The 18881-nt window shown below is 35.0% G+C and overlaps 1 protein-coding gene across 1 annotated transcript in view; it reads left to right on the top strand.

Annotated features, from left to right (window-relative positions):
• LOC106880565 (myosin regulatory light polypeptide 9) overlaps positions 1 to 18881 on the top strand; it is an 81086-nt gene that overhangs the window by 35142 nt on the left and 27063 nt on the right. Inside the window, exon 3 of the mRNA XM_014930560.2 lies at positions 15557 to 15718. Coding sequence (XP_014786046.1) covers positions 15557 to 15718 — 162 coding nt within the window. The remainder of the gene's footprint in view (positions 1 to 15556; positions 15719 to 18881) is intronic.

Here is an 18881-nt window from a genome sequence, read left to right as displayed (position 1 = left end):
CTCTCTCTCTCTCTCTCTCTCTCTCTCTCCCTCTCTCTCTCTCTCTCTCTCTTTCTCTCTCTCTCTCTCTCTCCAACCATTTATTTTCTTTGCAGCAGCACACCTGGTTCTGTCTTTATTCCTAACCTATCTCTCTCCGGCCAAGTATCCTCATGACCCCATCAGTGCAGGTGCCACTTAAAAGCACCTAGGTCACACTGTAAAGTGGTTGGTGTTCAGAAGGGCATCCAACTGTAAACACCTTGCCAAAACTGACCTCGCCTGTGCTGGTGCCGCATAAAAAGCACTAATTCCACTCTACTGAGTGGTTGGTGTTAGGAAGGTCATCCAGTTGTAAAAATCCTGCCAAAATAGTCATAAAAGTCTGGTGCAAGCTTCAGCATGGCCGGCTCTTATGGTACTGTCCCACCCATACTAGCATGAAACACAGACGTTAAATGATGATGAGTAGTGTGTGACTTAGCTGCTTTTCTAGTATTTCTATCATATCAAATGACCATATAGAGGCTCCCACTTCACTGACTTGTGCTCACCTCTGCTACTACTGTTGCATGATAAAATTTCATAATGAAATTGATAGCAACCTTTCTACATTAACAAAGATTCCATCACAGTTGAGAAAATACTTTAAATGAATTTCCAACAAGAAGTAGAAGAAATATGTAGTTTGTTCACTTGTTTCTTTAATGTTAGTGTCTCTATGCTAGCATGAACTGAGCAGTGGCTTACTTGAGGCAGCATTTTACAGCTGGTTGCCCTCCCTGTCACCAACCTTTAACTATTTTTCAAGTATGGGTTTTTTATATTTCATTGATCTTCAATGGCACAGAGCATAATGTTAACAAGGAATATAAACATGTCACCATTTCATTTTGATAATGACAAGCAGAGGTATGGAATGTGAATAGTCATGCACACACACATGCATATGTAAAGAGTTTTAAGGAGAGTGAATTGATATATATACTTTTTGTATTTTTTTTTTAAAGAAAAAGGCATGAAATTTGATACTTTTAGATTTGTGAGGGAGGATTTGGGGAATTTCAAAAGCAGGTCCTGAATGTACTGACGTGCTGTGACTGGATTGTGACAGTATTAAATATCCCATCAGAACAAAACCTACCAGATAGGGAAGAAGAATTTTTCTCAGTGCAATAAACCTGATCATATTGTTTGCCTTATTTCATCTGTAATACTGTGCCTCAGTCAGTCTGGCTTCTGCCCATAGTAGTGGACATACTCCCCCGCTTGCTTTAGTTTACCTGGATCAATGGGAGCCTATCTTCACTTTGCTGGGGTATAATTAAAGTGAGGTAGCTGGATCTAGCTATAAAAATAGATAATACCTCAACATTTTCTATACAAGCATAATTGTGGAATCCTTTATGCTATTAAATATACCGAAGATATATATTACTAGACTACTGAGTGGTGACAGTTAAGGTGCTGGGCACTTGGCAACATGCTAAATTCAGATCTTACAGTTGTCATTGCTTTATGCCCCTGATCAAGATACATAACTCTAATCTAGTTTACTTGATGGAACAGGATAAGTTAAAAATTGCTCTACGCCATATTTCATTAAAACATTAACATGAAGGAAAATGGAGACAGATTGTATTGTACCCAAGTATGTGAAAATGAACTGTTTTAAGGAAATATAACTGTTATAAGTAGCAGGTTGAAGAGACATGTAAAAGTTTCTTTGTTGGCACACAAGTACTGCAAGGTGAGAAAGTTAATGATGATGTGGTTGTCTCAGATATGAGGTTAATTTTGCTGCTCATTTTTATATATTTTTTTGTTATCTTCTCTTTCAATGAAATATCTTCAGTGAGTTTATGTAGAATAGAGCAAAATATACAAAAAGAAAAAGAAACACTAGAAGACAGACAGTGATGAAATAGAAGTATTGTAAAATACCGGTTCCTTTTTAAAAAAAAAAAAAAATTTATACAAACAAGTGTTATTGAAGTAGCACATAAAATTTTAAACTAAACTAATGAATTATAATTTGTCCAAACAAGTTATAAAACTAGTTCTGTGACACTCATAGCAATGTGTGTTACATTTAACTATTTTAAGTGTAGGCTCCCATTATCTCTCTTTTGTGTGAATCATTCTTTTTCAAGGTTATTGTTGCTTAATTTTCAGTTTGTTTTTTTTAAATATGAGATGGCGTTGGGGAAGTGGGGAAAAACAATTTTGCTGTTGTATAATGGGACAAAACATTTAAACTGTGTTAGAATAGTTATCATAAGTTACTGTGTGCATAGTATAAAGAAAAATTAATCGCTGTCATTACTGTATGACTAGATAAATTATATAACTGTTGTTTAGGTCTGATGGCAAATAAATTTGAATAAAGGCAATCTAGCTATGACTTATCCTATCCTATGCTGTTTTCTTCTGATAGAGGGTACCAAAGACTATTTTATCCTATGTGCCTTCCACATATTTAAATGTCAGGACAAAGTTTCAGAGAGATGTAGCTACTTTTTCTAGCAGGTTACAAGGTAGAATAGAGGCTCCCGTATTGGTTCATTTTAGGTCTGTATCTGTCTGCATAGTAGGATATAGTAACAAGACACTGAGTCTGCAGTCACGGTGGGTCTTATTGCTAATGTATTATATCATCCTATAACTAATGTCCTCTTTATATTAAGATTTAAAGGGGAAATGCCAACTGACATTTAAGAAAATATTTGTGTGTGTGTGTGTGTGTGTGTGTGTGTGTAGATAGATATAGACAAACATACACATGTATTTCATTAGAGAGAAATAGAGGGATAAGTGTGACTCAGATTTCACTGGCAATGGCTTGGTAAACAGAGCTGTTTCCGGCAAAACTTCGATGTCACAGTCACATTGTATTTCCGTCTAATAAAATATTTAGACTCTGCTCCTATATCAAGTCATTTTTACAGTGAATATGACTTGTAGCTTTGAAATTAATTTTTAAAAACAAACACTAACTTCAAACATATATGGCTCTGTGGTAAATGGCTTGCTTACCAACCACATGGTTCCAGATTCAGTCCCGCTGCTTGGCACCTTGGGCAAGTGTCTGCTGCTATAGCCTCGGGCTGACCAAAGCCTTGTGAGTAGATTTGGTAGACGGAAACTGAAAAAAGCCTGTCGTGTATATATATATATCTATATGTTTGTGTGTCTGTGTTTGTTCCCCCCATCATTGCTTGATAACCGATGTTGGTATGTTTACATCCCTGTAAAAGCGACTGATAAAATATGTACTAGGCTTACAAAAAATAAGTCCTGTGGTTGATTTGTTTGACTAAAAGGCAGTGCTCTAGCATGGCCACAGTCAAATGACTGAAACAAATGAAAGAATAAAAGAATATGTTGTGACTACAAAGGACAAGCTGTCAGTGACTCAAAAACTTTATAATGCCAAGTTTATAAAATTCAGATGGTTCCCTGGCCACATATGCACTCTGTGGATCTCAGGTCAGCTGAAGTGCTATTGTTTCTTATTAACATAATTATGCAACTTTCCTAGATAACTATTAATCAAATAAACAAAGTTTCTTTTAGTATTACATTTAATACAGTTGTGTTGTGAGGTGAGTTGGCTTAGGTGGATAGGGTGTATAGATTGTCTGTTCACAAGTTGTGAGTTCAAACTTATTGCTGGCATTTCATTGAGTTTCTGGGCAAAACACTTATGGAAGTTTGCTAAAAGAAATTTGTTCTCTACATTCCTTGAGAAGACTCATCAAGCCAAGTGAAATCATAGTCATGGCCAATGCCGGTATCATGTGACTGGCACTGATGCCAGTGGCCTGTAAAATGCACCCATTACACTCTTGGATTGGTTGGCGTTAGGAAGGATATCCAACTGTAGAAACCATGCCAAATCAGACTGGAACCTGGTGCAGCTTACCAGTTCCAATCAAGCCATCTAACCTATGTCATCATTTAACATCTGCTTTCCAGATGTTAAATGATGACAATGACATTGATCTAGTCAAGCAACTAACTAGAAGAGTGACATAGTGCATTGCTGGCTTTGTCTCTGGTAAGTTAGTGGCATAGCTATAATATAGTAGTGAAATATGCCTCCTTATAGTTCTTATTTTCTGCTAGGTGATGTAGACTATCAGTAGTTAGGACTATAATTGATATTGAACTCTTAACCCTTTCTCACAAGCTGTGACTTTCATACAATCATGTGAAATGGTTTTTAAAAAAAGTGGGGCAGGAAGAGAAAGGCTATGTGGTGTGGTAAGAGTATTACTTGTTTCTTTATACATATGTCATGTTCAACATCACAGTGGTATTAATGTGAAATGTTTTAGTAGCGGGTGAGAAAGTCTCCCCAACCACTGAACAACCCGAACCTAGCCATAACAGAGTCACAAGTGTCTTAGATTGTGTAAATTTTGTTTCACTCTGTTAGGCTTCATGTCCTACAATTGTATGATTCTGATGTTTATCACAAAAAAAGAAAAGTCTGGTGGAGGGGGCAGGTTTTGCTGAAAACTGAACTGTCAGATTGGAATGAGACTAAGTGAAGTAAAATAAGCAGCCACGCCTACAGAACTTCCTACTTCCTAAATAGATGTGATAAAAATAGGTACCTTTAATTTTCTTTACTTACATTTTTTAATATACTTTATTAATCTTAATATGTTTTCAAAAATGGTTCTATGGACAACCAAGTACGCCAAATTTGATGATGTTTTACTGTTACTAATACCAGTAACTTGTTTCTAAGTTCAAATGTTCTTCAATTTGTCTTCATTCATTTTATCTCCTTTAAATGTTTTTGGCGGTGACTGTTTAAAACAAATTGTCAGCTTTTAGCCATTATGATACCAACTCATCTGAGACTGTCTCTGATTCTTTGATAGAAATTTGCATGCTTCAAAGTGTTCTCATTTAAATTTAAATGTTCTATGATAATTTTATCCAAGTCATTTTTGTCAAGTTGTGTTTAGAACACCAGTTTAATAATGAAAGATCCTTCAGATTTTTTTATTATTTTCAAAATGAATTCAAACACATGGAAACTCATTAGAAACATGGTCATAACAGGGTGAAATAGCAAATACTACACTGCTCTTGCAAGTACTCTTGACAAGCCATGTCTGTGACACAGTTTAGAGTGTCTGTCTTAGAGACATTTCACTTCATTCAAATTAGTAATGTCCTTGAGAGAGGCATGAATGAATCTGACATTATCTGATTTGTTTTCTTCTATCCCATTAATCATGTTGATAGTAAACCTGCCCAACACACCTCTGATCCCTTCCATATTAGTAACCCACTTGAAACTGTCTCAATTCAAATGTGCATATTCAAATTAAAAATCAGATAATGAGATTTCAGTAGGGAAATGGTCCAAATTAGTTCTATGTAAGAACATTCTGTGAAGTTATATTTCATACAATAATTTAATATATACTAAATGAAAAACACAATACAGTTACTCTATTGAAAATCATGAATATTTTGGAAAATAATCGAAACCTGGTGTATTTTGGTTATAAACCTGGTTTTAAAAAATGGCTAAATAGTTATGAAATGGTTCAGGAAAAGCCAAACAATCTTTTTTTTTTTTAAGTTAAAAAATTATTTGAATTCATATTACATGTTATACATGCAATTTGGTCCAGCAAATTTAATGCTTTTATTTTGAAGGAAAGAAGATGCCTTTGTTTTGGAATTTTTTATTCATATTTTTTATATCTTTTTTTTTAATGGCAGAGTTTATGATATTAACCTATAAATCAAAATTAATCATTATCAAGTATTGTCCAAAATAGTGCACCATATAATAGCATCTGCCCTTTCTCCTTACACAAACTCTTCAGTTTTGATTGAGAAGAGATAGGGCAGTAGAAATAGCCTTTCCAATAAAAGCTGTAGTTACCCTGAAGAGCAGAAATGAGTTATAGATGATGGAGGGTGAAAAGTCTGAGTAGGAATCTGAAGTACACTTGTAGGGGATGGTCACCTAGTCCCAGGCTTCTACATTGGAATGTAGAGCACAGATGTTTGTGTAGGAAAGTGTTTTGTACCACAGTTAATTTTTTTTTTTTTTTTTCTGTCATTAAAATGTTTGTTCTATCGCATTTTCTACCCTTTAACATTTCTAAACATATCAACATTTTGTAATTTGAATGGAAATAGAACTATTTTGTGTTTTTGTTTCCACAAGAACTGGTATTATATTTTGTAGTGTTAGACTGTGTTATGTTATTGTAAGCTCTTTTGTTTTTTTTATGCTTTTTTTAATTTAAAACACATCTGCCTCAGAGATCAATGAAAATTTTAGAAAAGAGAGTGCATGTGTATCTGTGTGTTATTTTTACAAGGAAAAGGTTGATAGCAACTTGAATGTTTCAGCTTAGCAGCCTTCATCAATCTGTCTGTCTGATCCTTCAATTTATGTTTGGCTGTTTTTATGTCAAAGAGTGAAGAGTACATAATATAATTGATGCATGAATTAAATTATATATTGGCATCTATTTGGTTTTGACAAGTTCCATCTTAAAATATTAAAACAGATGTCTTCAGACATCTAGATAATTTGTGGATATCCGGACAACATCAACCAAGTAATATGTCATTGAGAATTAAGAGGAGTTCCTATCTACTTCCATTTAGAGCATTCAATACATCCTGGGAAAAATTAAGATCGTTTACAATTTCTGATTATAGGGAAGTAAGTGATGAATTAAGTAAAAGTATTGTGTCCTTTATGATGTGGAGTTGTTAAGTTCCAACGGTAGCAATTAAGAAAGATTGAATAAGAAAATAAGATGAGGATTAAAATATAATTCCAGTGCAATGATAAGATGAAGAAGTAAAAAGGAAAAGAAAGAATATTGTTGCTATTATGCAAAAGTGTCGTAAGTCCAAAACATTGCTTTTTCAGAAAACGTAAAAGTAGTTTCACCATTCCATTTCTTTTTACATTAGCAATGGATTCAGATTAACAATAATATTTTGTTGGGTGCATAAAATCATAACACCATACATGTATGATAATTTCAGTCAGAAATATTTTTTCAAACCTGTCATATGTGGGACTTACTACACTTTTGGAAAATGCTAAACCATTGTACTACACTTTGACAATTTTCATATCTTAGCAGCTGGAGATATGATAGTTTGATCAAAAGATCCAGCTATTGCAAGCAAAATTAGATACTGAAAAAACACATTTGGCCAAAGTTGAACATACAACAGCTTAACATAATAGCAGCAATATGTGTTTATCGTCTGGCTTGGACAGACAGATGTAGTATCAGGGGTTGTGTTCATTTCCAAAAACTATGCATACATGCATTTACCTCTTTGCAGGCTCATAAACACAATATCTAAATCAAGGTGGCTACATTCAGATACATGAGATTAATTTATCTGTGTGATTACATTTTCTAAATGCTTCCAACTTAGCTTTTAAGTAAATCTCTGATTTCATTGAATTAAGATCATCCTTTTCTTTTAGTGCATAGGTCACATATGTTGCTACTATTTTTATAAGTCCTTGATCTTGAACTTTCAACAATCTTCCAGATGATATAATTTAAAGCATTTTATTTTAAAGACTAGATATAACTTGAGAGTTTTGTTGCATTCCATTTATCCAGGTTTCTGAAAGATAATTGTAAAATCTTATTTTGAATTTCCCTTCTATCATACCAATGTAGCATGCTTCAGTTGTACCAACCACCAGCTTTGTTGAGATAACCATTGTTTTGTATTTCATGGCCCCTCTATTAGCAAGCTCCTTGCATCAGGTATTTTGTTGTTTTACATGAACAATGGCAGTGCCCCAGCATGGCCACAGCTCACGAGCTGAAACTAGATAAAATGAAAATGAAAAAAAAATGATTATTCATGTATAAACACCAAATTTCAATATTCTTCTTCAAATTTCAAGGTTCTTCCACAAAATAATTGAACAATATTTATTGAACTAAAATAAATTAAACAAGACAAATTTCTCATTTCTATATTTGCAATAAATATATCTTATCAATAGTGATAATACTGTTTAATTTATCAATTACAATAATACTATAATGTTCTGATTCTATTATTCTCAAGGACAGTATATTACTTTGTTTACAAAATGATCAATTTCATGTAACTAACAGACAGAAAAATCAATTAGTGTACCTATGTAAAATTACCTGATATTATCTACCCTGGAACAATGTATATTCCCAACATTACTTGTCATATGATAGGTAACACTCTATTGTGAAAATAAAGGCTTTTACACACTAGCAATGAAAAAGTAAATTTTGGAGATTGTTGGGATAGGAGGAAAGTTGTAGAATGAGAAGGAAATTGAGGAGGAAAGGTTAGAGAAGTTGTAATAGTAGGAGATGAAGGTAGAGGTGATAAATTATTAGTTGTAATTGTATTCTGAGAGGTTTAGTAATAGTAGTAGAGGAAATGAGGTGTCTTGTAATAATAGTAGATAGTGGAAGAAGGAGGGAGAGTATATCTATATAATGTTGCATTACCAAGCAACCAATGATTATTATTATTAGTATGATTGTGTGTGTGACTATCAATATTTGTTTCATTCTGTTCATCTGTATGTGTGTTTGTATGTCGATCTCTTTGGCTTCACTCTAGGTAACTTACTCATGTAACTGATACATTAACAACCAGTTTGTAAGCCACAAATACTCCATTCTTATCTCATCACTTCTCACATTGAAATTGATGTTAATTAGTATTATACGGCTAGTGTCCTGCTACAGAGTTCTATTTCTGTTGTTATGCTATGTTCATAGTTGAGTAATGTCTTAACTAGAATTATGTTGTGTCTACAATGTTATGTCTTAAGTGTTGTGTTGTATCTATATATAGTGTTCTCTTTAGTGTTGTGCTCAGTCTGTAATGTTGTTGTGTCTCTAATATTGTGTTTATTGTCATGTTTCTGGTTTTGTGTTAAGTGCCTCTTATTATTTGTCTATTGTGGTTCTCTTTGCTCCTTTTTTTAACCTTCTTCCCTCACTCTCACTTACCTCTTCTTACATTCTCACTTTGAATTAGCCACCTCACTCCACTTTCCCACCATCATTCATGATCCTAAGTTTCTCTTTGAATCCCCTTTTCATTCTGCTTCCTCACTTCCACCTAAATTAAACAATAAAAAAAAGATGGCCTGTAAAGGGTATGTAACTGTCCTAGAACATGTTCTCGCCTAATCTCCCCTCTTTCCCTTCTGAAATATTTAAGGACAGGGAAGAAAAGAAGAGAACCAGTGAGTGAATAGATTCGGGGGAGAGTAAACAACTGGTTAACATTGCAAAATTAGTTTTTATTTGGACAGTTTTTTTATGCAACAATTGTGACTGCTTGTGTGTTGGAAGAGTAGAAGAGTAAACTGGGGCACAGAGTTATATAGAAGGTAGTATTTAGCTCGTAGAGTGGAAGGTAGAGAGAGGAGGAGGACTGTCACATTGGCTGGTGTGTTGAAGAACTAGTTAGTAGAGTGGGGTTTTAAAGTAATGATGTGGATCATAAGAGGAAAGTAAAGCAGGTGGTTGTGGTGGTACTTTACTGTTTGGTTGTTTAAATGGCAAGGTATTGTGTTCTATGCATATATGTATGAAAACCTACACTTTTTTTTAGATTATTTTAATTTGACAAAACCCTCTCTAGCATGTAAACTCCAGTAGCTTTGATACTCAGACTGAATATCTGAAAATCAATGCCTTGTGGTTAAAATGAGTTTGTGAAGAAATTTGTAAGGCTGGAAGATTACTCTTTTACTTGTTTCAGTCATTTGACTGCGACCATGCTGGAGCACCGCCTTTAGTCGAGCAAATCGACCCCAGGACTTATTCTTTGTAAGCCTAGTACTTATTCTATCGGTCCATGTTGCCGAACCGCTATGTTACAGGGACGTAAACACAATACCATCGGTTGTCAAGCGTTGTTGGGGGAACAAACACAGACACACATACATATATACGACAGTCTTCTTTCAGTTTCCATCTACCAAATCCACTCACAAGGCTTTGGTCGGCCCGAGGCTATAGTAGAAGATATTTGCCCAAGGTGCCATGCAGTGGGAATGAACCCGAACCATGTGGTTGGTAAGCAAGCTACTTACCATGGATCTGATGTACAATATGACAATAGTGATGATGAGAGATGAAGAAGCAGATGTATCATATTGGGTAGATTTAACTAGAAGTGATTCATTGCTTCTTAATTCAGAAAGAATAGATTTGGCAGTAGATAACTCTGAAATACGAACACAGGCAGATTCCTATAAATGTCCAGCTTTTGTAACATCTGCAATCACGAACCAAATTCCATGAAGCCTATTACATTGAAAGAAATTCAAATTATGTATAGGCAGGATATTTCACAATGCCCATTGAAACATTGCATGGTTTTTGGCTGAGTTTCAGAAAAAAAAACTTTGCCACATTTTTCCCAACTCTTTACACTCTGAATTCAAACCCCACTTAAATCAGCTTTACCTTTCATCCTTTTGAGGATAATAAAATAAAGTCAGGTATCTACTCACCCACTTCCCTAAAAAATTACTGACCATGTACCTGAATCAGAAACCAAGCTGTGAGCTGCAGAATCTTTAGCACACCGAGCAAAAGGATTAGCAGCATCTTGTCCATCTTTACAGTCTGAGTTCAATTTCTGCCATGGTTGACTTTGTCTTTCATCTCTTTCGGGGTCGATAAAATAAGTACCAGTTGAGAACTGGGGTCAATGTAATTGGCTCATCTCTTCCCGCAAAATTGCTAGCCTTGTGTAATATATAGTAGAAAGGATTATTATTATATTTGCCTTTCCTCCTTTCACTATTAGTAAAATTAAGTACAATTCAAGTAATGGAATCAATTTAACTTGTCTAACCTTTCTTTCACAAATTTCTAGCCTTGGCAGTATTTTTAGAGTGTCAAACAAAATGCCTTGTGGTATTTCTTTTGGGTCTTTTACCTTCTGAATTCAAATCCCTCTTCAACATAGCCACAAGATTTGAAACTTCATGGAAGGACGTAAGGTTACACTAACTCCAGAGCTTGGCTGATGCTCTCTTTTATTGACTGCAGTGAGATGAAAGGCAATGGTGACCTTGCCTGGATTTTAATTAAAACTGTAAAAAGTCAGAACAAAAACTGCAAGGCATTTGTCCAATACTATGGCCAGTCATTTTTTAGTAGGCCAGAATAAACTGAAAAAATAATTATCTACTGTTATTCTGGTAATTTATATCTATTCTACTTGAAATTAGATTAGCTGCTGTTTATTTATTGTTGTTGCTCCACAATGTAGTAGTTTGTTTTTGTTGGTTCTTTTAGCCTGATTTCACTACAACAGACTAAAAATAATCATGCAAAAAGAGTTTAAAAGTTACATTTCAAACTTGTTCATTGTTGCAGTAGCTAAGTTATCTTGTCTGGAATAATTTATGACTGAGAAATTGCATACAAAATCATCTTTATGTCCCAGTTCTTGCATTTGATCACCACAAAGATTCACTGTCTTGCTCATCTTTTGGGAATTGTTAAAATTTAAAATAACTACCAATAGGAGTTACCTTTCCTTTTCTTCCTTCTTCATATTTTTGATAAATAAAGTCAATTTAATTAACTACACTCTTCCTTCTTCAAACTTGTTTGGTGTACCAGTGTTTAGAAATTATGACAATTGACTAACAGTCTCAGGGGAACCAAGGGAAAAATGTTTTACTTTATTTAGTTCTGAATTTAATTTCACTAAGGTCTACTTTGCCTTTCATGCTCTCTTCCAGGAGTGACAAAATATGTTCTGGAGTTGATGTACTTGACTATTCTCCTCAACCAAAACCTGTGATCTTGTGCATGTGTTAGAAAATAATAGTATCATCATCCTGTTTTCAATGGTTTCATGTGAGGCTTTATTTCACTATCTCATGCACCTCTGTATTTTTCATGTACTTGCAGCATTGTCTTTTGGGACTGTAGAAGTGTATTTTGTATTCTATATCAGTTTTGCTTTGCTCTGTGAGTGTATGTGTGTGTGGCATGTGGCACATGGAGTATTTCTTATTTCTTTATTGCTCACAAGGGGCTAAACATAGAGGGGACAAACAAGGACAGACAAAGGGATTAAGTCGATTACATCGATCCCCAGTGCATAACTGGTACTTAATTTATCAACCCCGAAAGGATGAAAGGCAAAGTCAACCTCGGCGGAATTTGAACTCAGAACTCCGTGTAGTATTTCTGGTGTTATTACAGTACCTTATTGTTTTGTTGGGTGATGCTTGTGTTTCATGTGTGTTGTGTTATGTCCTTTAGTGTTCAGGCGGTAATTGTGTAGAGTATGTATTATGAGCCAGATTATAATGTCAGGTCATGACTATGCAGAGTATTTACAGTATGAGTTCTGTTACATTATTGCATGGTAGTTGTTTAAAATGTGAGTTGTGGTGTAGAGGATGTGTTGGTATAGAGCACTAGTCCTCAACCTTTTGGTAGCTCAGTACCCCCTTTTACAGAAGAGCATTTTACAAATGGCTGCCCCCAACCCTTCCTCTGTTTTGCCAAAACAAAAAAGAATATTTTTCACTGAAACAGATGCTAGTTTTGTGCAGTGGTATTTATTTTCTTAGGTTATCCCATTCAGCATTTGCATTTTCCAGATATTTTGCAAGTAATAACTACAAAAAGGCAAGGACTTGCATAATAAAATTATATTAAATCTTGGTGCAATCATGTTTTATATCAGAATCTGAAAATTTTGCAGGTGATTATCATCATCATCGTTTAACATCTGTTTTCCATGCTGGCATGGGTTGGATGGTTTGACTGAGGTCTGGAGAACCAGCAGCTGCACCAGGCTCCAGTCTGATCTGGCAATGTTTCTACAGATGAATGGCCTTCCTTACGCCAACCACTCCGAGAGTGTAGTGGGTGCTTTTTGCATGCCACCGGCACAGGCGCCAGTCTGGCAGGCCTGCTATATATATATATATATATATATACATGTATATATATACATGTATATATATATATAAATCTTTGCTGCCTCATCCATAACCAGCGAGGTAGTTACAATGGATTACATCAACATTAGCGAAGAAGATATACTACTAGCCATAAATGAGGTGGATGCAATCTCAACTGCTGGTCCTAATGGTTTCCCAGCAATCCTCCTCAAATCGTAGAAGCGTGCCCTAGATGTTCAATCTCAAGTAGTGTTTTCAGTGAGAAGTTATTGTTATTGATTAACCCAAGAGAATATATCTTCTGGTTGAGAGTTAGTTTCATGCTTCATTGCTCACACTGAAGTTAGTTTTGCCTTTCCTTCTCTTTTTTTATATAATGCATGTGTGTATATCTTTCTCCCTCTACATATACACACATACATCACTCTCTTTGGGACCCTGGTGGCTACAAAAGATATTGCCCAACATAATAATTTTCTAATTTTGGCATGGGCCCAGTAGTTGTCAAGGGAAGTGATTAATTGATTACATCAATCCCAGTATTTAGCAAGTGCTATATTTTCTCAGCACCTGAGAAATGAGAAGTAAAGTTGACTTTATTGGGATTTGAGCTCAGAGTGAAGAAAACCAAAAAACTTCTACACTGCTTTGTGTTTGATGCTCAAATGATTCTGCCCATCTGCAGCCTTTTTTCTTTCTTTGTCCACGTGATAATGCTGTCTTGTAACTATTGATGTCTTCAGCCATGAAAACAGTGTTATTTGATAGCAGTCTTCTTTATTTATTCTGTGGCACTATTGATTTAACACTTTATGCTATTTTGTAATTCTGTTGAAATGTTCTGAAAGACAAAGCAAACTAAGCCTTTCTTGTGGTCCATGTTGTTTTGAAAGTAAAAATACAGTACCTTCTTTGCAGCTAAGAACTGATGCAGGGAGATAAACCCATAGCCGCTTCAAACATGCAGTTGTTGTCTTATGACCCATTTATTAGAGCTGAATGTCAATAGTTTTTGTTGTTGGAATACCAACATTTGTTGATGGCACAAAGTAGACATTCCATTGGAAATAGTTGACATAATTGCAATGTTATGATTGATTGCATGGTTTCAAATTTTATCTTTAGATCAAGGCATATTTACATTAGTGAACTTACTTACAAAATATTCCTTGCTCTGAGTAACTAGGTCATTGCTCTTGATAGCTAGTTCAATTTTTAAGTATCATGGTCAACCACATTATCCTGTTTGAAGAATGCTTTAAGGACTTTATGGTTAACCAACTTATTGAATAAGCTGCCAACTTTCTCACATTAACAAAGCTTCTATATATTTCCTCTATCCATCAATGAAAGAAGTACCTATAGATTGAAACTTTTCATGATTATTATGAAAGATCTAAGTTGTTACTGATGCCCAGGAATGTCTTGATTGAACAGACCAACATCCTCATTATGCGGGGTCTCACTATGTCTGTCCAACATTGTTTACTTAGGACTACATTATCTGCTGTTTACTTCTTTTTTAAGGCTGTAGCATGTAATTTGAGAGAAATTTGGTTGCTCTTTCTTGTAGATAATGTAACAGATACGTCACTTAGTTTGAAACACATCAGTTTCACATTATAGTTGTTTTAGCTGACATGACCATTATAATATGTGGTATTTAGCCTAATTACCTCTGACTTGGTACTTTAGTTTTGGATGTGAAGCAAGATGAATAAATGTCTTTGTAACAGAACATAGTACAGTGCCAGGGTTCATATAAAATATTTTGGCCTTTAGATCTGCTGTCTAATAAGTTAGTCATTTGTAACAGTCAATAGCTGGAAATATTTTTTATAGTGATCTTGAGAATTCCAGTCAACCAAAATTGTTACTCACATCAGTCAAGAAGTGTCTTTTTTGACAATATGTTTTTGCTTTTGAAGTCACATTCAAAGAACTTTTCAAAATGTTTCTGATGATAAATATCTTATTTTCCCTTTCAAAGAGAAATATGGTTTCTGTGAAAGTAGTTGTACTGTTTTATAAGGGACTTTTGCAAATAAATTATTTCACATTAGGTTATTACTAGTATTTGTCAATTGTATTGCAACATAAGGTAGAGGGTATCTGGCTAGATTTGAACTAAGAACAATGATGTATTGAATTAGGTATAGTAGTCTGGTAATGCTTCAGTCATCAATCTTCTGATGTATTATAGTGTACTGAAAAATGCTAATATTCTTGTAATGTCTTTAGCATACTGCCAAGATCAGTAAGATAGGTACCAAATTATGTACTGATTGATTCAATAAATTTTTTGCCTTTAGCACCCATCTTGTTCTCCTTAAAAACCTTTTCGTGAAAATCTGAAATAAATTCTTCATCATCATCATTTCATATCCATTTTCCATGCTAGCATGGGTTGAACAGTTTGACAGGAGTTGGTGAGCAAAAGGACTGTATCAAGTGTTATTGTCTGTTTTGGCCCTGTTTCTATGGCTGGACGCCCTTCCTAAATCCAACCACTTTAAAGAGTGTATTGGGTGAACTCTCACTCTGTAAACATTCCCTCTTGTATTATAGTAATTTTTTTTTTCTTTTTCCTTCTTACAGGCAAAGACCCTGATGATAATTATCTGAATGATATGGTAAATGATGCTACGGGCCCCATCAATTTCACTCTGTTTCTTACCATGTTTGGAGATAAATTAAATGGAACAGATCCCGAGGATGTGATAAAGAATGCATTTGCTTGTTTTGATGAGGATGGAACTGGTAAGCTTTATTTGTGCTCTTTTCACAGTAAATAAATATTGAGTTTATGATTGAGTGTATTCACACAAGTAACTCTGTTGTGGGGAGCAAGGTTTCATTTCTATATTCTAGGCATTTTTTTTTTTCTTTGTTTTATATATTTTTCTCATATGCTGCATAATTTAATGTTGAAAATATGCATTGCATTTGCATTACTTAGTTGCACATGTATTGTGTACCACTTTTCAGCAGTACCAAAATCTTTCCTCTGTTGTTTGCAAATGAATATTAGTAAATCTTATAGAATACTCAGTTACCAGACTCTTTAATGACTTGACCTGGTTGGTTACGTGAATTACATTTGTTTTGTTTTTGTTTTTGTTTTTTTGTTTTTTGTTTTTTGATTGTCAGAAATGCAATTAAATTAATGTGTTTTATTTTTATCTTTCATTTTTCTTAATATTTATTATGACTGTAGGAAAAATAATTCAGTATTTATATTTAATACTATACTTTCTGCTTGTTAGTAAGAATCTTTAATCAAGCCAAAGAGAAAATAAATAAAAATAATAAATAAAAAAAATAATAAAAGCAAACAGCTTGTTCAAATATAATTAATTTATGAAAGTCAAATTTATATAGCGGAGAACTGTAAAGGGAAATAAAAGAACTTTCTTTTACAGACAGTAGCGCCATATATGAAATGTAGCTTTTAATGAAGTGGTTTTTTGTTTTGACGCAGTTAGTCAAAGGAAAAGCAATTTATTTAGCATTTAAAATAAAAAAAACAGTAATATAGTGAAGTTTGCCTAAATATATGTATATAGATATTTGTATGTGCATAAATGTTGAAATGTGTGCCTGTTTGTGTGTGTAAAGATTTGTATTTGAGCATTTGTATAAATGTATGATAGTCATCTCTTTTACATTCTTTCTTCAGTTGATTAATCTGTTGTAAGATTATCATGTTACTTGAGATTTCATGATCAGAGATACCATTAGTGGGTGGCCCTCAGATAGGACCTGCGAGGTTTAACTTCTCTGCTGGTCACAACCTCATGTGGAGTTAAAGAAAGCACTACAGAAACTCACAAACAGTTTCTCAGTGTATTGCTCCTGCCTACAACAAGGAATTGATCTTGCTCTATGAGCCATACTTTCAGCTATCTAATCTGGGCTATCTAGAGAGCTGGCCACAGGTGCAGGATATGAACCAATAACCTTTTGGCTGGCTAGCAGGCTGTCTGGTGCCCAATTATATCCATGTATGTGTATTTACATATACATGCATATATGTGCATCAATGAAAATTCAATAACAACCTGTATAGGATATGATTTCATATAATCTCTATAAAAAATTAGGTCTAACTTTGCAGTCCCAAACACTAACTAGAACCAAGTTGAAATCCTTCAGTTGCTCCATCTGTATTCTCCCTTTGGTTTATAATCCCAAACTTGTTTTAAAGCAAGACTGAAAGTACTTCTACATACCCTTGTGTGTGTATAAATGAGAGTGATGGGTTTGTATTGAAAATATGATGTGGTTTGCATTGTTAATATCTGTATTTATCTTTCAAACTAGTTTGTTGAATTAAGTTTCTTACATAAGTCATCTGATGATTGATAATTTGGTAGAGAACTATTTAAGGTGTACAAATACTTGAAACTGAAATGTTCTTGATAGGTCATTGTCTGTTAGGCTTGGCTGATGGAGTGGAAGATATGTGGTGCTTGGCAGCCACTCATCTATGTCAGTTGCTAAAAACTATTTTAGTTTCATCAGTTTATGACTGCCTTCAGAAACTACAAGAGAATATTATAAAGTTTAGCACTAGAAAATCTTGGAGGCTAGTAGCGTTCTTTTAAATGTATAAAATTAGGGCTTCCATGGAGGAACAAATATCATCATCATCACCATTATCGCTTAATCCTTTAGCATTCAGATTACTCTGTCAAATGTAATGCTTATTTATTTACATTGTTTAGAATTATTCATGAGTTATCTTTGATAATGTGACTTTATTTCTAGAATGACTTTGTAGGGTAGGTGTAAGAGGCCAGATTTAGTCTGTTTGAACCCAAAACAGGTAGAATATTTTGGCCAGTTTAAATGCTAAAGGGTTAACATCCGTTCTCCATGCTTACGTGGGTTGGACGGTTTGACTAGAGCTGGTAAGTTCTGTTATTTGTTTTGGCATGGTTGGATGCTTTGTTTGTGGCACCAGCACTGGTGGAGCTACCAAATACCTTGCAAGGCAAGACACTCCTCTCACCTAGGGGAAGTAGTATTGAGGGAGGTGGTTTTATGCTTGTTGATGAGAGGTTAAAGAGTAATAGAGGCACTAGCATAGCTATATAGAGTGTGCCACTTGGGATGGCCCTTCCGTTTACCACCGAGGACGGACGACCACTACTCCCCCTCCCCTCAGTTATGCTAGTGAATGGAGGGATAGAGATAGGTGTCTTGCTTGTAGAAGAGATACAAGAAGGAAGAAATGGGCTTACAGAGAAAGATAGGGATGGAGAGGGTGGAAGAGATAGTGGTGGTGGATATGTACCAGGACATACCCTCAAAGTGCAGTGAGGGAAAATAAAGGACTGGGTGAGCAGACACGGGAAAATTTCACAAGAATATGAAGGGAGATGGTTAAAAGGGATAGAGGTGGGTGTAATAATCAAAGAACCCCACTGGTCACAATGTGCTTCCTCACATTGTTGCAATTTCCAAATGATGCCATACCAACATACTTCTAAACAGAATACCAGTCTATCACAATGTTACTTGTTTATAGCTGAGTGAACTGGAGCAATGTGGAATAAAGTGGTTTGCTCTAGAACACAATACACTGCTGGCCTGGGAATCAAAACCACTATCATGAAATTGTGAGTGCAGCACCCTGACCACTAGATCATGTGCCTTCACTCACTCACACACACACACACACACACACACACATATATATATATATTTGTTGGCACCCCATCACTTAAGACGTCGAGGGTTCCAGTTGATCTGATCAATGGAACGGCCTGCTCGTGAAATTAACGTGCAAGTGGCTGAGCACTCCACAGACACGTGTACCCTTAACGTAGTTCTCGGGGATATTCAACGTGACACAGTGTGACAAGGCTGGCCCTTTGAAATGCAGGTACAACAGAAACCGGAAGAAAGAGTGAGAGAA

Source organism: Octopus bimaculoides, chromosome 8 (assembly GCF_001194135.2).
Source record: "Octopus bimaculoides isolate UCB-OBI-ISO-001 chromosome 8, ASM119413v2, whole genome shotgun sequence".
Classification (NCBI taxonomy): Eukaryota; Metazoa; Mollusca; class Cephalopoda; order Octopoda; family Octopodidae; genus Octopus; species Octopus bimaculoides.
The sequence above is the reverse complement of the archived record's forward strand: the minus strand, read 5'-3'. Positions and strand labels throughout refer to the sequence as shown.